Here is a 25552-nt window from a genome sequence, read left to right as displayed (position 1 = left end):
CGGAGCCGGCGCGCGGCTATTAGGCGCCGCGGGGAGGAGATGCCGCGGGGCCGGCGGCTTCCTCCTCTGCCCTCTGCTGGCTGCGGCTCGCCCCGGGTTTGGGCTCATTGAAAACGCCGAGGGAGGGAGGGAGAGAGAGAGAGAGAGAGAGCTCCCCGTGTCGCCTCCCGTCTCGGCCTTGCCCCGGAGGGGGCATCGCTTGCTGCACCTGTTGCTTGACTCCGGGCTCGACCCGTCTCTCTCGCAGGCGGCGCGCTGCAAATCCAGTGCTACCAGTGCGAGGAATTCCAGCTCAACAACGACTGCTCCGCGCCCGAGTTCATCGTCAACTGCACCGTGAATGTCCAGGACATGTGTCAGAAAGAAATCATGGAGAAAAGTTCAGGTGAGCCCTGAAATCGCTTCCTTCCCCCCTCGCCAGCCCCGTTTGCTCCCTCGGCTTCTGCTGCCCTGCCGCGCCGGGCATTTATTTTTTCCAGTTGTCAAAGGGGCCGTGACTTCCAAGCCAAACTTAAATATTTCTGAGCTGCTTTACAACCCAATAAGGTTAATCGCCTTCCTTTTCAAGTGGGAAATAGTGAAATTTCCAAGCCAAATGTTAATACAGCTGTTAAAATGGTCTTATGGGCCTCCCATTTCATTTTTACAGCAGTGGGAAATTAATAACAAGTCAATTTAATCTCATTACAGTTAATTACATGGGCCTCCCCCCCCCAAGAGATGGGAGGAAAGAGCATTAAATTAATAATTCCCTCCTTTCTTTATTTACTCTAGCATTTCTCATATGGTAAAGGTCGATCTTAAGCAAGGAGAGGCAGAGATAGCTGGGTTTCACCCATAAACCAGCGGGCAGGTGGAAATAGATGAGGGATCTATAAACTGTTTCTGGAGTTCGGGAGGTCATTGCTGATGGGATGCATGGAGCAGGTGTAGTCTCGCTCAGCAATCTTCAGGGGCTTTTGCCCCATGCAGAGTATTTTTAGCACACACGACACCGAGATAAAAATGCTTTCAAGAGGGAGGAAGCTGCCTGGTAGTTAGTGCTCCTACCCCTCTGCACAGTAATCATTGTGCTGTGCTGTGCATTGGTCTTTTACACATCAAACACTGCACAACATTTCAAGGAGGACTGTTTGTGTTTTAAACGTCAGGTCCTGCCTGCCTTCTCAAATTCGGGAGCATGCAGCAGCTTTATCAGAGACTGCTGGGGCAGGTATAGTAGGTAGAGGAAGAGTGCTTAACCGTTGTTATTTCATATCGCTTCCTGACCTTATCACAGCTGACAGTTGTGATCTTTGGAGAACTGGAAGGATGGAGGGCAGCCGTGGCTCCCTGAAGTTCTCTGAATTAGGTATTACCTCTGTACACCCAGGTGGGGGATGGGTTGAGAAACCCATCTCCAAAAGGCAGAAGCACACAGCACTGGGTGCAGGTTACACAGTACCACCTCTGGGGAACAAAACACTGGTTTGGGCCCTGTGGGGAATTTATATTGAAGATCAATTTATACTGAGCTAATCAAATGAGAATGGTATGTTGGGAGTGTTTTGGCACTCGTGTCCATAAAGCTGCAGTTTGTCTCCTTCCAATAACAGGGGCTCCATCTATTAATGGGAAATGTAAATGCAGCCGAAGTTCCTGAAATCTAGAATAGTTGTTTTGCATAAGCAGTGTTTTGTAATGAATAAAATTTACAGCTTTAAATGATATTTCCAATATACTTATCAGCAACTTCAGGTCATACTGCTAGTCACAGATAACACCCTGGGGGCGGGGAAAAAAAAAATCACTGCAAAGAAATGCAATCACCCCTTCAATACACAGTGGTGGTGTCGTAGGCATTTGCCCTCATTGCAGGTAATGCACAGAGCAGTACCTTTCATCTGCTTTATGAAGGAGGAATGCAGAAAAAGGGAGTGCAATGTAAAGGAAGATTAGGACCTGTCAGTAAGAGAACTGAGTTTTAAAAATGTGAACATAAAATATTTCCCTCAAACTATATTGCTGGAGCATTTTATTTCGAGATGTGTTTGTGTAGAGAGGATAGCGGAGGTTTGAGATGGTTACAGCTTGTGAGGTTCTTTAAACCTAGGAGCAAGTAGACAAGTGTCTGAAATGCAGGCTTTGCCACATGCACACCTAAATTGTCTGCATCTTTTTAATAGCTTTGAATGAATGATGTGGAGGAGTCTGAAGTGCTATCAAAATCCCGGATAGACAGATGCAGTTACCACTCCATAAAAGTGTCACCTGTCCTCATTTAACTCTTAGCACTTTCATTCCCTTGCACAAGATTTTCATTTGAGTTTAGAATTTTAAGCTGCGTCTCCCTCCCAAGATCCAGATCTGTAATCATCTCTTCACTTTGCAGCCAGACCTCTTTTAATCTAGGAACGGTTTACTTAAAATATTAATCTCACTCCAAAAGATTTAAGGGGCATTCGCTCATATGACGCACGTACCGCTGGTTTGCTCAGGCTTCAAAAAAAAAAAAGTAAGATTAATCAGTTTGCAAACTTAATTGTTAAACTAGCATGGCAGTACTAAACTGAGAATGAGAACCATTCTAATTGGATCTTACAAAAATTAAGGGTGTATAAACTTGTCTTCTTCACTACGAAGAAATTGATTTGCCAGGGATTAATGAAAGGCGGGGAAATGGTAATGACATTTTCTTTGTTTTTTCAACCTCTGTAATATTACATTAGTGATAACAACAACAAAAAATCTCTGGATGCTATTTGAATTTCCTTTTTAAAAGGAACTCTCCTGCAGTGTATAGCACACTAAAATCCATCTTTCATGGTTTAATTTTATAAATGCAGCTCTTGTTCATTTGAAGTTAGGCAGTTATAGACTCCTTTTAGCAGGTAAATCTTAATTTATATATTCCAAGTGGAGTGAAATTTGCATTATAAACTTACCTTCTCCTCTGTTCGCCTCAGTCGGTTCTGGAGGGGGTTGGTATTAAAACTAGAGGGAACTGCCACCATAAAGGCCTCAATTCATTTATTATTTTTTCTTCTAATATTTAAATGAATGCAATATAAAATGCCTTATTCTCACAATTATTATTTGACAATTCAACCTCCTTTAACTGTACATTTTATAACTCAGTTTCTTTTGCTCCTGCTTATCACTGAAAGCTGAAAAGTGTTCCAAATATTGATTTTCATTTATAATGGACCTGGAGTCTGAATTTTTAACCCAGTATATAAAGAATGTGAATTTTCAATTACTTGACAGCAAAATCTTGTAATTAGAGTTTTTCCTCTTGACTAGATGCAGTCAAAGAAGTATTAATTTAATTTTTATAGACTAACCAATTTGTGCCCTTCGAAAAATATAACTCTGTCAGTGAGCAAAATGTTACAGGTTCTCCTGAACCTTATTTAAAAGTTAAATGCAGTATATTAAGATAAAGTTCATGGTCTGAGTCAGTAACCTAATTGATCCAGTCACCCATCCTTGGCAACACACATTAATCTATTTGTCTGTTTTGTAATAAAAGGGGGTCACTGATTTACATGCTGTGGTGTGTCTGTGTTATAGTCACTGGCATGTAGGCAGTTGCTACTTTCTTACATTAAAGTTAAGCAATGACCGCTCCAAATATGGCTTAATATTATACCTGTACCAACTTCTCACAGCTAAGACTGCAGCTCTTAAGAATCTTTTTCATTTACATTGTAAAATACTTCTTTAAGCCTTGCTGTAGCCTAGGCAAGCCACTCCACAGATTAAGGTAAAATTAGGTTTAAACTTTTTCAGAACTCGCTATACTTACTCAGGGAAATCTCCTGAATTTTAGTATAAAGGCAGTCTGACAGCGTATATCGTTTTGGACAAGAAATTCTAAAAGTATTACAAAAAAGTACCATGCCTTTAAAAAGGTTTTGCTTTTTTTTATAAGACCCCAAGTTAAAAAGCAACAGTTCTGAACACGGATTGTCAAAATTAATGATGAATCTAAAATTTTCAGGCACATTTATATTTAAATCAGATCAGCCTAAGTATTACCAACCAGATGTTTCCAGTGGTGCTATCTACTACCTAGTTTAAAAAAAAAAGTCAGAGTCAGGAAGTATGAAGCTGTTACGCAGGTGACTACTGAGCTAGTATAAACCCCACTGCCCTCCCTACCTGCACTTTGTTTTATATCCATCCATGTTGTGATAACACTTAAGGGGCCTATCCAGAATGTACAGAACTAGAGGTTTCATGAAATAAAAGAACTAGTATATATTCTTTTACTCAAGTTTTAGTGGAGTTATTTATTAAGTTTGATAGACTAGGGTTTGTCAGTTGTTTACATTACTCCGTTCCAGTGGGAGATGCAAAAGGACAGTGCTTCACCATGGGCAAGACATCCAAAGAATTAATTTGTTAATGTACTCTTTAAGAAGCATCAGTAGCTTTTGCTGTTCATAGCACTGGAGGTGGCAGAGAGACCATATTGGGTCACTTTTGGTCCCATAGCAACTAACTTAAGGGATACCTTTTTAAGGTTAGCTTTTCAGCTGAAACAGCAGCTGGTTTCTGAAGACAGATCATATAGATGAACTAGTTGGCAAATGAATTCATTTCCCATCATATTTATTCCACTTGCAAATATTTCATGGAAACATCGGTAATGGATTTTTTTTCCTAATATGGAGTTTGAACACTAAAACATCAAAGATGCTGTTTTTCAAAGTGAAAACAGAAACTAAATGCACCACTTGTTGAGACTGAATGAAACCTTTTAGCTATTCATTCATTTATTCTATATAAATGAAGCTGATATTAAAAAAAACCCCAGTCTTTCTTTTATTGAAGATGAGCTAACCACGTAAGGGTTGATCCAAGATCCAATGTCAAAAGGAGTCTTCAGAGCCATGAATTTTGATAGGCTTTGAAATCAGACCCATAGAGCTGGTTAAGAAAAGGTCACCTTTTGTAAATCTCCAAATGTAGAAATCGTACACCCAACATGAAGGTGTACATTTTATAAAGAAATGATTTTTTAAAAATAGATTAAACTTGCAATACCAGAGTGTAAAGAACCAAGTATAGTTGGGGGGGGGGGGAAATCAAAGGGAAGATGGGGAAATTGAAAAATTATGACACCAATCTCAATATTCAGTTGCTATAAATATACCAGGCTGTTTAATTTTTAAAACAAAAGACTCTGTGCTCTTGCTACCTTTCCATTAGGTAGCTGTGAACCTACTTCACACCATTTATATTATACCATTCCCCCAGCATTTTCATTAAAAATGCCATTTGGAACCGACAAGAGTGGCTCTGCAATAGGCATTTTAAAAAAAGTGATATCTATAGAAGTTAAGGTTGCAGTTTCTTTTGTAAAGGCAGTCGCACGCAACTTCGTTAATTCTATTAATCTGCAATAAAAGCTTCTCTTGTTTGTTTGGTTTACAATGGCATTTTCCATGCATTCATTTTGTATAGAATACAGCAATGTAATTAAAGCAATTACTGTAATTGTTCACTTAAAGCAATTCATAGGAACAAACAGGAACACGACTATCATTTCACTGGTGAATTTTAATTGCTGTTTGTAAGAAATAAGCTTCTTGAAGAGTGTAAGTCACCCATTTTAGTAAACACAGGGAAGCTAAAGTCAATATTCTGCCTTCCTAGCCCTACAGCCTCACTGCTTATCTTTTATTTACTATCCCACGTGCGACTCCTGGAGATCACAGAAAAGCACATTCTTCTCGGTGCATGTGCACAACTCTGTTGATACAACTAACAATTATACGCATATGGCTAACTGAGATAGTTGTCTATTTTAATCTTCTATCAGTGAGTGTTCATAGAGGATCATTCCGGGCATTAAAGTTTTATATGAAATGGCTTTACCTTCAGCATCCATTAAAAACCAGTAAGGAGCACCTGTCAGTCAAACCAGTTTTTCAGGTTCCATTCTATTAAAGGACATTGTGTAAAGTTATTTTAATAATCATGTTTGACAATTTGCATATGAATAGGTATAGAGGGGAAGCCTCTACATAAGATCTATTTTAAAAATGAATATAAAGTATACTATATATTTGATGTTAATTGCCAGATTAGGGGGAAAAAATTCTTTTACCAATTAGCCGTTAGAATCTTATTTTGCTCTGGTAGGTGCCCAATGGAATAAAAGCATAGTAATCCATATCCACAGCATCTAAGCTCTTTTGTTGCTGATGCGAATAAAAGCTTGCATGTAAATAAAAGAATGATGATATATGTCATTAACTTTCACTATATGCTGTAAATTCAGAGCTGTGGATATATTACCATTCAGAAACTGTTTTCAGATGCCAAAGCTGTAGGGCATGTTCTCTTATTAATAAATTGCTTCCAATTTTTAGTTGCCTATAACACTACCAAGCAAGCAGGAGATGAACTGAATTAAGTGCATTAGATAAGGTGAAACCATGGAGATTTTATAATAAATTGCTATTTTGAGTGCTTTTAAATATAGGGAAGCAATGATGGAGCTAGCAGTTGATTTCAAGTAGTTTATGACTTGAAAACCATGAAAAAGATCCAAACGCAGAAGTGTTGAAGTACTGTATTATTTTAAGGAAGTTGTGATATCTGGTCCAGTGAATTTCATTTCTCACAGGACACGGACAATAGCTTTTTATGCTCTTTTCTATTTCATGGACTTGTATAAAAGGTGTATACATTGATGGGATATAATGCCCAAGGCTGGTAGCTCTGTGCTCTCTCCTCCTGGTGCACCATTTTACGCATTGCATTTCATGTCTAAATTAAACTTAATATCAAAAACAAATTTCCAGCGACCGAACCAGAACTTTCACTAGCTCCCAGTGAGCTTCTCAAACGCAAGAAAATAGAGTTCACGACAATAATTTTCCTTTCAGGCAGTTGTTTTTCTTTTTATAGCCCAATATCTGTTGGCAAACTTGAGAGAGATTTCACATGCCACATTTATAGCATTTAAGAGCTCTAGTGGAGGCATTATTAGTGACACTGGAATCAGAAACTAAAAATAATTTTTTAAGTGCAGCTTTCTGGTGCTTATACGGAAGTCAGTGCGAGCGAGTTTGGGCTCTTTAGTATTAAATATTCAAAATAAATAGCAGAATATAAAGTTGCATGTAAGCTATGTATAAATACTTAAAAGCTAGACACATTAGGTCTTCTTTTATATGAAGGACCTGTGAAGAACCAAAACCAGGTTTCTATGACTTGGAGTACTACGCTTACGTTTTACTAGTATAGTTATGTTGGGTAGGAGTTAAGGGTGATATAAACAGTCATATCAGTCACTGAGATAGCTGTGCTGGCAGAAACCCAAGTCTCAATACAATTATACTAGCAAGAAAATGTTGCTGGGATGGGTTTTTCTATATGGGGAACTGATGTAAGCTAGACTGCCAAAAGATCTGTCTTGCTGGTATAAACTGCATCTTTCTGGCATCGCCTTACCAATGTAGCCAGGCTGGCCAATCTGTTTAAGTGTTGTTATATGTGAATCTCGACTTGCAAGAGGTGAGAGCATTGTCTCTGGTCCTGCATATATGCATGCCAGCAAATAAGTTTACAAATGGAGCTAGTCCCGTTGAACTCAGTGCAACTCCTTAAAAAAACCCAAACAACACACATTGAATGAAGTGGAGCTGTTCACATGAGTAAAGTTATTCAGAGGAGTAAACATTTGCAGAGTTTCTCCAGTTCATTTAATGGAATTAAGACTATATTAAACAGTTATACAAAAAAACCACACTCAGCTTCAATCCAGAGTGCTAGGAAGCCAGCTTTCACTTTTCACACTGGAAGCAAAAGTACACTTTCAATCTCAATATCCAAGACTGCTGTTTACCGTTTGGGAGGACCATGCAAGACAGCTTTGCTTGAAATGTTGCACGATTTGCCAGTTGGCTGTCAGTGGACATTACACAGTTTAAAAAAAAAATAGATACAACAGCAAGACACAAAATGTTAAGCTAGTCAAGTGAAAGCTGGAACTGTGGCTTAACTGTTGGAGCGTCATTGTTTATAATCTATACTTGGCATTTGCTAAAAAAAGTCTATTTGATGACACCATAAAACTAGAAGCTGCACTTACACTTTCCTAATCAATGCATATTTTTAAGCAGTTTAATGCCTCACTTGTGCTTTGTGAGGCTGCAAGCAGTAGGATGGATTTTTTTGTGTCATTATTTAGAACAATATTAACAAGTCGGTTTTGCTTTAGACTTCCAGTGCCATAATTGGGCGGCATGATTTGATGCCATGTTCTACAATATTGTAAAAGAAATCGCAGCAATCCAGTCCCTTGTTCTCTGTATCCAGCAATTATCCTGTTTTCATCTAAGAGATTTTCATTTCCACAAGACATGATCATGGCACATAGGTCAGAAGAAAGAAAATCAAAGCTTAAAAAAAGTCTTGCAGCTCAAAACTGCCTGTCGATACTGTATTTGCAGAAATTTACAAACAAATCACTGAATAAAATTTTAATGTAGTCATTCCATGGACGCATTAGTTGAAAATGTATATGAAATACTACTTAAAAGCTTTAGCATCTTACCTGTTTTCCACATATCATATGCCACCAGCAATAGGTATTTTCATCAGAATTATATGCTTAATATACTCATAAGGTGCAATTTTTTACCCCTGGATAAAGATATAAAAGAGGGAAGGACAGTCACGGCTCTAAATCCTGGGATTAACATTCAGGAACTTTGTATTGTAGCTACAGACATCAAATCATTTAACCTCTACGCCTCAGTTTCCTCCTCGATACAATGAGGATCATAATTTCATATAATGAAGATTGATTAATGGTTTATAAAGCACTTTGAAAGTCTTTCCTGAAAGGTACTACATAAATGCAGATTGTTATTAAAGGCACTAATTAGCTTCCGTGGGAGTTCTGAGAGAGTAGGGCCTGCTAGATTCAGTCTAAAATGTAAAAAATGTCATTTTAAGTGAGTGTATATATAAAATAAACCTACCCAATTCTTTTTTTTTTTTTTTTCCAAGCAGCTTCTTCGCTTAAACGAAAAGCCACAAATTAACAGATTAAGTGTTTTTCTAGCATGAGTCTTTCTAGCTGCATATCAGCAAGGTTGGAGTAAACAAATGTTTGCTTCTAGAAGAATAATGCAAGTAACCATTGCTTTTCAACATTCAGAAGGGCTCTGTCAGTCACATTTTAATATATTTGGGACCTTACTAGATAAAATATTCATAACCACTTTTTCTATAAGGCAGAGAGCAAATCCCAAAAGAACTAGTTGCATCAGATCACTGTATAATGAAACATTTGAACAAATATTACCTAAAGCAGAGATGCTTTGCTTCACGAACTATTGAAGAAGGGAAAAGATACCCATTACAAAGGTCTCCGTGGCTGTTAATATAAGCCATTCCCTGATCTAGGACCTATCCTAGTCCTTGTGTGATTTTACAGTGTGCTCTTGAACATCTCTAGATGTATTGAAATTGGAAATGAAATCATCAAATCTCTTGTTTTATATAAATTACAACATTATATTTAATTTGATTAAATATTTCAAATATTCTAAGTAATTATTCTGACTTTATGGTAAGTGCTCACTTTATGTTTCAGTGAACACCATGAAGAGTTTCCATTACATTTAGCTTCAGAAATGCAACAATCAGTAGGATGAAATGCAGTAGTCATTAAATAGCTCGCACACAATTTAGGGCAGGAAATAAAGAATGACATACAATTGAAACTGCAGAGAGAATTTAGGTAGACAGATGAGAGACAGACTAAGTACATCAAAAGGAGATAAATTTGCAGACTTCCCATGATTCAGAAGTGGGAAAATTCAGAGAAATGTGAGTCCATTCAGCAAGCTATTATAACAAAGGTGGCTTAAGGAGTCTTTTCAGGTTTGTACACAGCATTCAGTCTTCATTTTATGAACAAGCAAATGTGAACAACATCCAAGACAAAGAATTTATATATCATGAAAGGGCATCATTAAAGCTCAGATAATTAACTATTTCCCATTTCACATGGGAGGTGTGTATGTGCTAAAGTGTAAATTGCAGCTTATACAGAATAGACCAACTGAGGAAACACCAAAAAAATACTAATGAGCTAGGGGCCAGATCTATAAAAACAGCATTTAAAAGTTTTAGCTGACAAGCTAATAGTACAGGGGTGGGCAAAATACAGCCCGTGGGCCAAATCTGACCCATCATGCCATTCTATCCAGCCTTCAGGGCCCTTAAACAATTAAAAAAATTAATATGTATCTGCTCCTGGCTGCCTATCAAAGATGACAGGAGCCAGGGACAGTAGGACCCAGGGGGAGCTGGCAGGAGCCAGCAACAAAGTCAGCCCAGCAGCACCCTCAATCACCCCCGTCCCAACAATCGAAAGCCTCTGCCTGCCCCAGCTTCACTGCTTCCCTGCGCTCCTGCTCCAGCACCACATGGCCCCTGACAGCTGCATTGCCAGACTGCAAGAGCACGGGGCCGCACTGGTACCCCGGGGCCAGGAGCAGGAGGGTGTGTACAATGAGGTAGAGGGGAGAAAGAGAGAGAGAGAGAGAGAGTGAGTGTGTGAGTGTGTGTAGTGTGGGAGGCACAGAGTATGTGGAGGGTATGGGGGGCGGGGAGCTGCACGTGGGGTGAGGTGGGCTGCCACTGCAGGCTGGAGCTGGGGTGGCATCAGGCTGTTCTTGGCAGGGGGCTCAGCTGGGCTGTGCTTGGAGCAGGCAGCTGCAGCACTAGGAGGGGGCTATGGTGAATTTTGGGGTGGCTGCTGCCCCCCCATGAACCCCTTCCAACGCCGTCGCCATCCACCGAGTGCAGCCCTAGCCCAACGCCCCTGCTGGGAAGAGCCCAGCACCAGCCTGCAGCAGCAGCCCCCCTCACCCCACATGCAGATCTGGGGGCACACGCCCCCCCCCATGCCCTCCCAGGGTACCTGAAGCAGCAGGAGTCCCCTGTGTCCCCTAGGCAAGCCACTTGCAGCTCCATCCCCCTGCTCTGCTCCAGCTGTGCAGCGCCTGCCCCTGCCCCAGTCCTACTCCCTCCCTCACCACAGGGACCTCGATCTGCCCCCCTCTCCCCCCTCCCCATGCCCATTCCCTTGCCCCTTCTTCCCCAACTGACTTACCAACCGGATACCACTTTCCATGCTGCCTGGCTGCATATCAGAGTTGTATCGGTATCAGCCGATATGGCTCATTTAAAAAAAAAAACAAAAAACAATGGCTATCGGTATCGGTCCCAAAATTCTCTCTCGATGCACCCCTACTTACTGGTTATCCTTTAGCTCTGAGCAGGCCCAGTCTTGCAGGGAAGGGAAGAAGGGAAGCCCTGCATTGTCCCAGCAGGGATCAGAAGACAGCAGAGCAGGGAGGAGGAGGAGTTTGCAAAGGGGCCTGGTTCCCATAGCCTAAGAAAACAACTTGTCAATCAACCAATTAGCTGCTCGTTCTCAGGTGCTCCCTCCCTCCCAGCACAGGGCATAGTGTGGGCTGTGTTGTTTGGCTGGCCTTGCCTCCTCCCTCCAGCCCCCTAGTCAAAGGGCTCTGGGAGCCGGGAGTGGCTTCCAGCAGCTGCTGTGTATGAGCTGTTGCATTATCAGTTAATCATTTAACTGATATAATTAGAGGAGATAAAACCAGTATTTTTAAACTATACTTGCATCTCTAGTGCCTAAATGTCCTATCTACTGCCTCTTCCCCTTTCTTTTGTAGGTGAGATTAGGCATGGGCACACCTCCCCTTCCAGGGCATACTTTGCAAGTTGTTACAAGTGGAAAAGTGTAGCTGGTGACTCAGCAGGGTCAGAGATGACATAGATGCTAAGCTTGTCAATTTTGTCAGGATTGAGATGGCTGTGCCCATGCCCAGAAGGATAAACTGAAGTGTGTTGGAGATTTTGCCAAGAGAAACATTATGCCTGCTCTAGAGCTAGACAGCATGGTGGGCCATAGTGATCGCCAGAGTGCTCCAGTGTTGGGCTCAGACCCTAGCAAAGCTTGTAGGTGCCCAGTCCTCATCTGACTCCAGCCTATAATGTTATATTCGCCCCAGACCTTTTTTTGGGTTGCCCCTTTATGTTATTGTGAAAAGGCTTGTGGGCAGCTATACACACTGTAGTGGAAAAGGCACGTCTCCCTTTATGTTTGGAAAGCAGCATTTTGTGACACTAGATAAACAACATTTAAATCATGCATGGTAAAGGCTATGGGAAACTAATGAAATGGAGCTGCCAAATCCCTTTGGATTTTCTGGTTTGTTTTTGTTTCTAGCAGATTAGAGAACAAAAAGAAGAGAACAACATGGAGCTAGAATGGTTTCTCTTGTTTAAACAGTTGTTCACTGCAGGCTTCATCTGCACTAGAAAGTCCTTAAGCAAAGAAAGTTGGCCCCACCTTAGTTTGAATAAGACACTACTATATGTACCCAAATCCAAGACAACTTTGAATTTAAGACAACTCTCTAATAATTAGATTCTCTACATCGAAAATTAGGAAGTTGTTATAATCTTCCATAGATAGAATCTAATTACTGGAGGGTTGTCCTAATTTGCCCTCCCACCCCAAAGCAGTGAAGGGGCATAAAGGGCCAGACCCCCAGCTCACCTGTGCCCACCCCCTTGCTGCTTGTCCTCCCTGCCGCTTCCAGTGCCTGCCCCCCCCCGCACCTGTTGCTTGCCTCTTCTCTCTCTCACACCTCCCCTATACCACTTACCTTCTGGGCGGCAGCTCTGGCTCCAGAAGAGTCAGCAATGGTGGTAGCTCTAGGCCCAGATGGGCTGGAGCAAGAACTGAAAGTAGGGTGGGTGAGGCAGTTGTTGCATAGTCTTTGCCATGCTCCCCGCCTCCCCCCCACCCCACACACACACAAAGGTGCACCCCACTACACAAGCTACCCCAGGCTGGTACTTAAATCTAAGATGCTGCATGCCCCCCTTAGTAATAGGGGTAAATCTCATCTTCAGTTCAAGTAAATGTGGTGCATTCTACCACTAAGTCAGAATATTTGATAGTGCTATCATCACAGTACAGCAGGCATTTAGGGCTAGATCAAATCGAGGACCTGGGCTCTGTGAAGCCAAATGCATAAGCATCTGTCCCTGGCATGGGACCTAGAAGCTTGAATGAGAGCCCGAGGCTCCCAGCGCAACACAGAGCTAGGTGTCTCAGAACAGAGTTTAAAATAGTTAGCTTGCCGAGTAGAGAGCCACAATAGTTTGCCAGTAGGAAAACACTAAAAAATGATGTTTCTTGAATCCTGCTGTCAAAAGTAAGGAGTTCAGGTGACTGTACAGCATAGCCCAGTTAAAAACAGGATTTAGGCACTCACCTATAATTGTAATTAAAAAAAACCTTGCTCAGCAGCTTTAACCCTGGAGATGATTAAGCTTACTAGGGCTGCATGCATCTTCTATAAGGCAAATGGCCTCTCCAGTTTATACAGTTTAGAGCTTCTTTTCTCTTGTCCTTGTCCCAAAAGGGAAACAGAGAAAGTACAGTTGTATTTGATTAAAACTTGAACCAAACAGTAAATCACATACTGGCAGCATTTCCCTCCCATTTTTAAATTAGCTTTCTTTGCATCAAGCCACAACAGCATTGTAATATGTAAAGTGCAGAAGCATTTTCCCCTGCCTAAGCTTAGATAACGCATGGCAGCTCCTGGAGCCTTCCTGCCGACTTAACTAGTTGTTTATGATTGAAGCATATTTCAGACCTCAGAAGGATCCCTCTCTATTTGAAATAAGTATAGGTATAGGTCCTGGCCCTAGGCAGCTGCAACCAAGCCAGATTGCTACCACAAACTTTATGGAAGTGCTGCAAATTTTGAATTTGCAAAGTATGATTATAGTTCTTACTCCTGTAGCTAGGAATGCAAATAGGCAATCATTTGGGAATGGGATTTCCCATAGGAAGACAGTTATGAAGACCCATAAGAGAACATCCCAATGAGATTATATTGCTGGGCTGATCATTTCTTCTATTTAGGCATGAATGTCTTCCATCTGTTCATGAAATTACAGTCCTGGAATTTCAAAACTCTACCTAATCTGTAGGAACGTCGTATTTTGTTTTCACAGGAGCTCATTGTTATTAAATGGAATTCACCCTGCAGGATTGCCTGAAAGCAACTGCAGAAGCATGGAATTAAGGTTCCAGGACTACATGACCATCTTCCAGAGTTCCCTAATGAAAGCCTGGAAGTTTACACTTAAGGGCACGATCAAGTTCACAGGACTGAACGTAGGCCTTCAAAAGTAGCACAGCTACAAGGATCTGACAACTTCATAGATGTAAAGTATAACCCAGTACGTGTGCAAATCATGAACAAGTCACTTATTGGACCCATATCCATCCAAGCAGAAAGCTTAGTAGGAAGGAAAAAAGGGAATTTCCCTATTTATGGAACAGGAATCCTCCACTATTGTCAGCATTTTAAAAGCTTCCCATTTAAACAGGGGGAAATTCCAGATTTATTGTTATTTGCACAAAAGCCATATAGAGGAGTGGCTGACCTAGAAGTTTGGACAATTGGGGGGAAAAAATCATAGACAAAACACTAGACAACTTTACAAGGGGGAGACAAGTTGGGTCTCCAGTATAACAAACACCCATGGCAAAAAGTACTGGAAGGTCTACATGATACATTTTCAAATTTCCTTACATGCAGACTACCTTGAAAGCATCATTTCTAGAAGGTGGAAGAAGTTGTAGTAAAGTTTACTCAAGCAGGAATGCTTTCTGTTGCTGAAATAAAGGTAAATTGAGGATTAGACAGATTAAAATTGATATTCAAAGATTAATCCAAAATAGGTGTAATCCCAGCTCTGGGTCTGCGGGAGGTATGCCTTTGCCTACAGTGGGACCAGGTCTTCACTTGCACATAAGAATCTTCTCTAGATAACTTTTAGAACCCAAAAAGTCCTACCTTATTACTGTATTTACTCACATCTAAAAGGATTTCCTCCCCCCACCCGTTCAGCACAGACAGAGGGAGAAAAAAGCCCCTTGTCTTAGATTCAAGTATGGGCAGGGAAGTGGGGGGGGGGAGGCTAGTTGTAGCTTCAGCTGATATCCCCACCACCACCTGCCCCCTGCAGCCTCTGCTTCTCCTGCCTGCCTTTGCTCCCCCTTGCAGCTCAGGCTCCAGCTCAGCTCCGTACCTGACAGGGGCAAGGAACATGCAGCATACGCAACCTCTGGTCCCTGCTCAATTATGCAGCAGTGGCGATAGCACTGGCCCCTGCTCCAGGGCCAAAGCTTCTGCTGCCAGCACCACCGCATGGCTGGGCTGGGGCCGGAGGCAGCATGGGCTGCATCCTCCCCATCCTTGGCCAGAGCTGCAAGGGGAAGATAAGCAGCATTGGGAGGTGAAGGACAGCAACACTAGGAGGGGCTGGAGATACAGGCGGGAGAGGATAAGTACCAGGACAAGTAGGTTTCAAGGGATGCATGCACCATGAGGGGGGCAGGCAGGAGTGGGAGTAAGTGGCAGGGGGGCAGACAAGAGGGGTACAAGTGGGAGGGCAGGTGTGGAGCATGCAGGCAATGGACAGGGGAAGCAAGCAGCAAAGGGAAGAGGTCAGACCATTTGCCCTTCCTTACCTACCCCCACTGCTGATTGCCATGATGCGGCGGGGGGTGGGACGGGACGACAGCGATTAATTTAATACAACCCTCCAAAAATTAGATTCCAGGCGTGTTTAGAATTTAGTTACTGGGGATTCAGGTAAGTCTTGGATTCCAGTAAAAACGGTAACACTGCACCAAGCTTCAGTGCAACACATAGGGATCGATTAACATAAGACCAACCTGTTCATCTCTTCCTGCTTGGGACTGGGAGTCCTTTCCCCAGGGCAAAACTGAAGTAGACTTGCACTACAGAGATGCACGGGAAGGGGGCAAGGCAGTTGTTCTGTGCCAGTTAAGACTGGCAGAAGCCTCTGTTAGACTCTGTGGTTGCCTTGTTACTCCAGTTCCCAAGGGATTTGGCCAACAGCTGTACAAACCATAGTTGAACTCATGCCCCATACTCCCACTTCTTCCTTGGCCTCTCTCAAAAGTCCTGTCCCACGTGTACTAGAGATGAAATGCCTGGTGGGGCTGGGTGTTGGAGTACAAAACAACACATCAGGGGAATCCTGTTCTCACACACCCTTGGGTAACACCTGGTCTCAGAGGCAAGGTGGTTTCCACAACCTTGGAAGTGTGTTAGTCGCCTAAGGAATTTCCACACTTCCACCAGGTCCTCAGTCCTTATGGTAAATCTAAGGGTAGTACATGCCAAAGAGAACCACAAGGAATAAACGACAGAACTACCACAAGCAGCTAACATGGAGGAGGGGGCACAATGGTTTATTTTATAACCTTGTAAAACACTTGAAAATACCTTCCACGTACATCAGAACGTGCTCGGCTTCCATCCATTAAAAAGCAGTTTGTGATGAGTTTTTCCGGTAGGTTTACTTGTAAATCAAGTAAACGAACGTTTTGGAAATTGCTGGTCTCCGAGTTGTACATCTTTACAGGTTCTGCCAATGGATTGCAGTGTCTGGTTTTAAAAGACCCGTGTTTAAAAACGTATTCTGTTTATTTTACAATTTCTAATCGGGTTCTTTTTAACAAATTACAAACCTAAACAATGGCTGTCATTTCCTAGCAAAACAGGGGCCGAAGTACCACCCCTCTTTAGTTATGATGGATTTATACTACTTGTATCAATCTGAACATTTCAACATAAACATGTAAGGATCTTCAAACAGGTGGGCTAATGTTCACCATATTATCAAGCTAATTAAGTCATGTTCTGTCTTGTAGGAATCCTGTATCGCAAATCCTGTGCGTCTTCTGCAGCTTGTCTCATAGCCTCCGCTGGATACCAGTCTTTCTGTTCCCCGGGGAAAGTGGACTCCGTTTGTATCAGTTGCTGCAACACACCACTCTGCAACGGCCCTCGACCAAAGAAGAGAGGAAATTCCGGCACAGTGCCTAGGGCAGGCATGATAACTACTATTTTGTTCCTTAAATTGGCTCTTTTATCATTGTATTGCTAAACTTTGAGGATGCTTTATTGTCCTGGCATTGTTTGTTCTGTGTCTCCCTTTCTTCAAAGGACGCTGCTCTTTTGCTTTTTGCTTCCAAATCACTAAAGAGCAGTTTGGTCCAAGAGGGGGTTTTTTTTGTTTGTTTTCTTGTTTGGTCAGCAACTAATGAATTCAAGTACCAGATCGAATCTCTTGTGCACTTTAAAAAAAAACCACAAAAACAACAAAAAAAAATCCTAACAGCACGCACGACACTTGCTTCATTTGTGTAGTTGGAAACAAGTCTACCAGAAATACTACTTAAAATATAGGCAATTCTTCTGTTTCTAGATCAACAGTTGTTTTAGGTCAGCGCTCAACGAACTTTGCCTTGCGTGGAATCACATCTCATGTTCGTGAAGGCCATTCTGTGCCACCGGACTGGGCTCTACATTAGTCTCCAGTGGCGTTTCATCCAAGTTGGGCTCCAGTGATTCAACACTCAATTTTTGTGGACTGCAGTCAGGCTTGGTCTCATTCTGAAAAGTACTTAAGAAAACCTTCTTATTGGTCCTTGTCGAAGAATTGCGTTTTGATGAGATGAAGATCAATGGACGCATAGAGCGGGCGCTGCTGGCTCTGGAGCTGAAATGGGCTCTCAGGAGCTTTTGTTTGTTGGCATGCTCTACCGTCAGATGACAGCGGAGGACCTGCAGAAACACATCCCGGAACTGCTGAGAAGAGATGTTATACAGGAGCGGGTTGACTACCGAACTGAAGTAAAAGAAAGCGTCAGCAATGGGGAGAAGGGTGATGTACGCTCTGAAGTAGGTTATCGTCCAGTCTTGCTTGGGCTTAGAAGCAGCCATGATCCTCCGAATCTGGTTTGGCATCCAACATATTGCCAGAGTTGCAACAATCAGTCCTGTGAGCAAAAGGAAAAGAAAGAGAGAGAGAGCGCATGTGAAACAAATCATAAAAATATTTAGCCTCTCAGTTCTGCACTTACTGGTTAGTAAATGGTACTAATTTTTCAATGTTTTGCTTGACAGCTTTTTCTGCCACTTGCATTTTCTTTTTAAAGAGTTACAAGGTCATTACAGCATATGCTTCAGAGAAGACGTGTGATATTTAGGTAGTGTTTATTTGTACCTGTTGATACTCAGTTAATTTTACAAGTGTTCTTTCCGTCATATTTGCATCTCTGGAAAGAATGAAATGGGTTTCTTTAAAATCGGCCTGATTTTCTTGTGTTACTCCTTCCCCTCCTTTCTTTTTCTGTTTTAAAGATAGCCATATTAGACTAGGCAATACCCCAAATAAATCACTTTTTGTTTGTATTTTACAAAAATGTATGCATAATAGTATATTTGGTGTTATTTTTGGTAACTTTCCTCTTACAAAAGATATTTTTAAGTAAAGTATGTATGGATCTTTTTATGATAATTACGATGTATGTTGGGCTTTCATAAAAAAAAAATTCCAGGTGAATTCAGTTCATGAATGTAAATGGGGGGAAAAAAAAAAGTTAGCCCTGCCATGGATATGTAAGTTTGAAATAATTATATAAAATGTGTTAAAAATGTGATATATGTAAATACAAATGATCAGATATAATGTGCTGCTGCATCACTATACCATACTTCAGTTAAAAAAAATTGGGGGAATAATCTACATGTTGGGTGTCTACAGGATCCACCCTTGTGGAGAGAGATTAAGTAGAGAAACAGCGATCATGAAGGCTCATTCAGAACAGTTGTGCAGGCAGATGTGTATCCAAAGACTGGAGGGTTTTATTCACTCTCTGGCAGAAGATGGGGCAAGGTGGCACCTTGGAAACTAACTGGCATCCGACAAAGCAGGCTGCTCCCAAGTAAAGTGCAGGCCTCTCTAAACCAGTTGGCCACGCTGCCCTTTCTGCCTGCCTTAAGGCTAACAGCTAAACACCTCTCGCTCTCTGGTAAGTACAAGAAGAGAACGCAGCCCGCAATTTGAAGCTACTGGATGGAAACAAGAGATGGAAAACTTAACCTTTGAAAATTTCCCCAAAATATCCTCCCAGAAAAATATCTATTTCTTTAAAATATTAATTCTAACGTTCACACTTTCCACTTACGTTCCTTTGGTCTTCCCCTGGCTTTGCAGCAAAGGTGCCTTTTGTATAACACCTAGTGCATGGGCAGGCAATTATTTCAGGCGGAGGGCCACTCACTGACTTTTGGCAAGCCATCGAGGGCCAAATGATAGGGAGCCAGGCGCAGATAAATATTAATTTTCTAAATTTTTTAGGGGCCCCGCAGTCTGGGTAGAATGGCCTGGTGGGCCGCATCTGGCCTGTGGGCTGCATTTTGCCCACCCCGACCTAGTGGTAGGAGCAGACATCTTCCTCCCCGTGCAGTTAGATCTGCGGAAACAGTGCAAGGAAGCAGTGGTGCACAGCTACATATTCGGACCAGATTTTTTCTACTTTTATAGCTCCTCTGAAATCTTCTCTGAACAGAATCACAACATATTCCGTTTATTCCTGTCCTTGCCAGAATAGCTTTGCCTTCATATCTACATGCTATTTCCTGCTAATTCCAAATATATAGAAATCAAATAATTGAATGGAAAAGGATAAAATCCTATTGGGAAGACCTAGAAATCTAAAACAGCATATTAGATAACATTTTCTCATTTGAAAGCCAATATTTTACTGGATTAAAAAAAAAAAAAAAAATATGACAAGAAAAAGAAGGGAGATTTCTGCCACTAAGAAGCTGCAAGGACTTAAAAAAAAAATAAAACTGTCTGTGTCAAAGTTTAAAGGAACTGCAATTTTCACATTTTATATCGACTTTCCTGAGTCTTTATACAAACAGTGAATCGTTTTCTTAAAAGGAGAGTAATTACCATTAGGTTTTCAGAAGGGCTTTCAAAGATTTCTTTGTTTGTTGAACCACGCGCACCAAGGGGACACCTCCCTTTTGACCAGTTGTTTCTCAGTGCATTTGAAGGAAATTTAATTTTAGAAGACATCATGCCCTGAGAAAAGGACCATCAGATATCTGTTTGACCAAGAGGTAAGAGACCAAATGAGTCAGGGCAACTTCATCTAGTCTACTTTCCCGTTGTACGAATCCTCTTTCTGCTGTCTTTCCTTATTGTCTTGTCCCATCCTGGATCTCTAACACCTGTGCTGCCTTTTGCTACTCGTCCTTCACTTGTTGTTCAAATATTGCCTGTTGCATTTCTGTGCCCTGACAAATTTTGTGCTGTGGAGACGAACATTTCTAGACTTCTGTGCTTTTCCTCACTGTCAGCACAGTGAGCAAACTAAACACCAGAAAGGCTTGGCAGTAAAGAGCACCAAGGGTGGGAGGTGGGGGGAGGTCTCCAAGATAAGGAATAAGGCCTCTTCTGATGGATAGTACCAGCAGCCTTCAGAAGACAGCGAGAGTCCGTGACCGAGTTGAATGCTGCCTTCTGCAAGCTAGAGGCCCTTGTCACTATAGCATCTTGCAATCCAATTCTTACCATACCACAACAAATTGCTTTCGTTGCAATAATTCTGTATTATTACTACTACTAAAAAAAATGGAAAAGGCATTTTGCATTGCTTGACTGATAAAATCTCCATAAAGAAAGGAAGAGGAGGAGATTTTATGGTGAAAAATATTTCGAAACCAAACAGTAATTTAGTACCGTTGTCAAGTATAAACATGCTCAGAAGCTTCTAATTTTTATCATGCATCTGAACGGTTGGACACTGCCTTTTATTTTGAATCTGTACTGCCAAGTGTTTTAAGATTGCTCCTTACGTTCTTTCTGTTCTGGGGCATTGACTATTTGGTCGTGTGTACAGCGAGTGAAAAATGAGCTGCTTGTGCCCTTGTGTAGCATCACGGAGGTTAGACTTTCAGGAGAAAAGGGTAGCCCATCTCTAAACTTTGTCACTTTTATCAAGATAAGTAATTATTCATTTTTACACTTGGAAAAAAAAAAATAAGCACGTTGTTTTCGGAGTGCACTACACAAACAGCCACGGACAAAATAATTGCTGTTTCTTTTAATCATTTATATTTGACTTAAACACCCAGTTACTTCATACCACCGAGAGAAAGCTTTAAATCCTCATTCAGGACTTCATATAAAATGTAGTGTTTTGACCGAGTTACTGTTGCAATTGATTTCATCTTGTACACCAGCCCCAGGAGGAAAGTCTATAAAGTTTTAGTATTTTCTATGTAAATGTGCAGAATTAACTTAAACTTGTGTATGAACTTAAATGATGATCAGTTAAATGACCGTGAATGTTCGAACAAACTGGGTTAGACCAGAATTGATGCATCATTTCCCTAGGTCACCTACCTGCCATGTAATTAGCACATACCAGCTGATCTTTAACCTCTCACCCAAAGAGTAACAGCTTCATTTTTCCTCTTGATAGCTGTGCAAAAGTATTAAAAGCCATTAGGAGAGGATAGAGATTCATCCTCCCCAAAAGCTGTGTTGCTTAAGACTCAAGTAATGCAGATGTCGAAACCCAGCACTGGTGCTTCAAATTCCCAACATTAGAATCACCATGCTTGGTTTAGCCTTCAGGAGTGCACTGAAGCCATGCAGCCAAAAGCTTGGAGGCCTCATGCTTTATCTGGTTGAATACATGTTAGTAAACACATGCCAGCTTTTAAGTAAGCCTTTTATAATTCATTTAGCACTGACTGTTATTCCACAGAGCTAAAAAAAAAAATAACACTTAACCCAGCCCTTCAGCATCCTTGGATGAAAGGCATATACATTTAAATGTTTAGAAACCATGCAGCACCTCACTGCAACCTAGAGTAGCTCATTGTCCAGGCAAGTTCATTTTAAAATACCACTTCCCCCCCTCCCCTGCATTGCACATTTTTTTGTGCAAACCTTGAGCAATACTGCCAAGTTTAAGTAATTGTTATTGTAGATTCCCAAAAGCGCTTTTATACTATTAATTCTTAATAAGTGATAAAGGATCGTTTTTGTAGTAAACGAAACCTGGTGCATAAGTGCCAATAATACAAATATGCATCACTGGCACAGGATAGAAGGAGTTTGGCAGTCATCTCTCCCTTAACAATACTTTTTTATGACTTGGAACATTCCTCTGGGCTACGAATTAAATTCATTACTGCCTTTAGTGGGGGATTTTAAATACATTACAGCTAGCAGCATCCGAAGCCTGGTAGAGCGCACAGGGATTTTCTACAGGTTTTGCTTGTTCCAATAACAAACAAGATGTGCCTGTACTTGATGGCTCTTTAATCTTCCCTTTCCTTTGTAATCTAAGCCTGTCATTTCCACGCTGCATCCTAGCTGCTGCCAGCCCAGCCCACAGTACCTGGGGTCCTGGCATGAAATTGTAATTAGACACTAAGATACTCCAGCAATGCCTGTTTGTTTGGTTTTGTATTTTGATGCCCATCTCTTAACCACTTCCATCATGGGCACTGCCGCCTTGTGTACAGTCTTTTCATCCGTTCCAGTTTCGCTGTTCGCCCCGATGATTCACATCGCACAGGAGTTTGCTCCTAGACTGAGTCACAGTTGGCAGAAACAAGGTTAAATCCCAAACTTTATTTTTCTGTTATTAAATTAATGGCACAAAGGAGGGCTCTCAACATCTGCTTGTAAACTGACATTTAAATGGCAATTGTCAGTGGACTATAAGCATATGGTTAGTTGAGTTATGAGTCAAGCGCACACAGAAACACCCTGGTTCAACGGGAGCACGTTTAGATTTTTTTCTATCCTTTATATTCACATACTTGGCCTGGTTTTATACTCCAGGGTATAATGCAACATTAGTGGCCTATACCACATTGCAATGCTGAGTTTCCCCACAACCACCAGATTAAGTAACCTTTTGTAAGCAACACTCCTAGTAGAGGAAAATATTCAGGAAAACCTGAATGCAAGTAAGTTCAGCATCATGGGGACACTTCTGGCGCACTGCATTTGATGTTTGTTATTTTCCTGTTTAAAAAACAAGGTGTCATTATTGCTTCCTTCCCCTCCCTCCAATTCCCCCAATTCCTACTCTCGGAGTCCAAGTCAGCATTCATCAGTTTCCCCAATGAAGAATTAAAAAAAAAAATCCACCCATCCAACAATAATTGTTAACTGATTAAGACAAAAACTACCTTCCAGTTCTGGGGAGGCATAGGCTTGAGTGCCACTCCAATTTTAGGCAACTCCTCCCTTTAAAAATGGGTACCCCCAATATTTCAGGCTGGGGGCAGGGGATAGAAAAGAAGCACCATTCGAGACGCATCAGTTCCTCATATTCAGGTGGCTAAGGAAGCTGGCATACCTTCTAGATTGAGACTTTTACACTGCTTCAAGTAAGGCTTGAAAATCTACTTGTTTTCCCTTGCAGACGTGGTGGTCGGAAACATCAAACGTTGCGGAATTTAACCTACGCCTATCAGCAAAGACCCGTTTTCCATGGATCCCACGTGCCTGCGTTATCCATTACCTTGAAGGCCATGGAAAGAAAAAAAAAAAAGCTTGTGAAAATACCTAGACTGAGAATTTCACGCTGGACCAAGTGCACTTCTGCCTACACTTGAGTCATAACTTGGCTAACCATATGCTTATGTGCTACAATTGCTATTTAAAATGTCAGTTTACAAGATGATTCTTTTACTACTGTTATTTAAGAGTCCTGAATGATGCCAAATGGATGTTGATGCTCCTTAGAAAAAGCAACAAGCACCAAGAGAGGCAGAACATGAAGCTATTTATCAACCAAAATTTCAGGAAGATGCAAGTAGCAGCGTGTTTACCTTGCAGAACTCAGGATCGCCTCTCCCTTAGGAGAGATTATTCCTCGTGCAGCAGCCAGGGAGGCTTTGGAGGCTCCAGTTCCACGTATTGTGAGGGTCAGAGCATCAGCTTACCCAACCAGCAATCTGCTTTTTGCATTCAAGGCCAAAAGACATCACTCCATTCAACCTTCCTTTGTGAGCCACTAAGCAGTAACAGGATGGCTCACTTCAGAGAGGATGGGTACATCCTACTGCCCCTCTCTTCCCTCCCCCCCCAATCTTTCATCTCCACTTCCAGCCAAAGGTTTTTTGAGGTTTAATTGTTTGGCTAGGACATCTCCAATCAAGTTAACAAGACACACAATTGAACTGCAGGCATATTCCTTTGAAAGCACTCGGTGTCTATCACTATCAGACTCGTACAGTTGTTAACAGGAGCAGAACTAGTTTATCAGCTATGCCAACTTCTCCGTCACGAGCCTGACAAAGCCAGCTCGCTATGGTCCACTGTGGAGAGAAAGGTTCAGAAGAGGACCTGGTAACCAACATTAGTTATGAAGCTGCCATGTTCTTATGAGGTGAAGGATCATCTCCGATTTGTATTCTTAGTTTACTCCTCTTCAGGTTAGAGGAACGTGGCTTAAATCCTGGAAACGTGCTTAAATTGTGGAAACTACGAATGGTGGAATAAGAGCAAGTAATCCCCTTGAAAGGGGCTCCAGTCCAGAACTGCTTCCATGCAAGTTATATTGTGAACGCCAAGAAAATCCCTCTAAGAGACAGAGAGTGGCAAGGATTAAATCAACTTTCCTAGGACTCAAGGGATTTAGTTACCACAACACCCACTCTTGCAATGCTGCCACCTAATGGAAACCACAGCTTTGAATTAGACGGGGAGTTGGCAGCCTATAGCCCATGGAGCCATTGACTCCAGCCCAGGGACGTGGGGCTTCAGCTGCATTTGGCAGCAAGGGGCTTCAGCAGCAGTCACTCTGCCACCACAGAGAGAAGCAGCAACGGCAGAGTTAATGACCAGTTTCCTCATAAAACAAGAAGAATTAAGCACCCATGAAGGCATTCATAGGTGTCAGCACACTGAGCATGGAGACATCCGCCTCTGCTCAGGATTCACCACCAACAATAAATTCACCTGCAGTCAGTGACTCTTACACAGCCAGCCCATTTCCTCAAAAAAACCAACACAGACAGACAGACACCCTCTTGCCATCTTGTTATAGCCGTTTGAAGGCAGTCAAAGTAAGATGGCAAGAACTTTGACCAAGGTATCTTGTATCCCAGGAGAGTGCCCTGTCCACTGGATTACTGGTTACTGTGGCGAGTTGCGCTCTTTTGCTGAAGTTGTTAAAACTTAGTATAACTCTTCCCCATTAGTGCCCAAACCAACCAACCAGCGTTAGTCAAACTTCCACGCTCTCTTTTTCTGCAATAGCAAATGGAATAGCAGCAGGAGAGAGAAAGCCAATCCCCTCAATGGCCTGAGGATTGCAGGAATTTGTCATGATGCGAGAGGAATAGATTCAATTTCCTTGCTCATCCTGACTTGAAAACCTGCCCTCCACCTCTCCCATGAGTGCCCTAACTTCTGGGTATAAGATGCAGCTAGCTCCAAAAGCATCTTGTGCTTCATCGCCTGTTGCAAGAGGCTTATCTACTGCTCTGCGGAGGCCTGCTGAATTAGCCCCCCTGCAGACAAGAGGCCTTTGCTCGGACTGAGCTGCTCAGCA

General features: G+C 41.9%; 2 protein-coding genes across 2 annotated transcripts in view; one reads left to right on the top strand and one right to left on the bottom strand.

Moving 5' to 3' along the window:
- Positions 1–66: 66 nt before the first annotated feature.
- LYPD1 (LY6/PLAUR domain containing 1) lies at positions 67–17083 on the top strand. Its single transcript, XM_025197585.1, has 2 exons — positions 67–385; positions 16817–17083. The coding sequence occupies exons 1-2, from the start codon at positions 352–354 to the stop codon at positions 17050–17052; spliced, it is 270 nt and encodes an 89-aa protein (XP_025053370.1). The 5' UTR covers positions 67–351; the 3' UTR covers positions 17053–17083.
- Positions 17084–17398: 315 nt separating this feature from the next.
- The window catches only part of GPR39 (G protein-coupled receptor 39), a 115907-nt gene continuing 107753 nt past the window's right edge, over positions 17399–25552 (bottom strand). Inside the window, exon 2 of the mRNA XM_006018381.3 lies at positions 17399–17947. Within this exon, the coding sequence (XP_006018443.1) occupies positions 17424–17947 (524 nt within the window). The 3' untranslated portion in view covers positions 17399–17423. The remainder of the gene's footprint in view (positions 17948–25552) is intronic.

The sequence above is a fragment of the Alligator sinensis genome, unplaced genomic scaffold (assembly GCF_000455745.1).
Source record: "Alligator sinensis unplaced genomic scaffold, ASM45574v1 scaffold277_1, whole genome shotgun sequence".
NCBI classification, from domain to species: Eukaryota; Metazoa; Chordata; order Crocodylia; family Alligatoridae; genus Alligator; species Alligator sinensis.
This window is presented reverse-complemented; position numbering and strand designations above follow the sequence as displayed.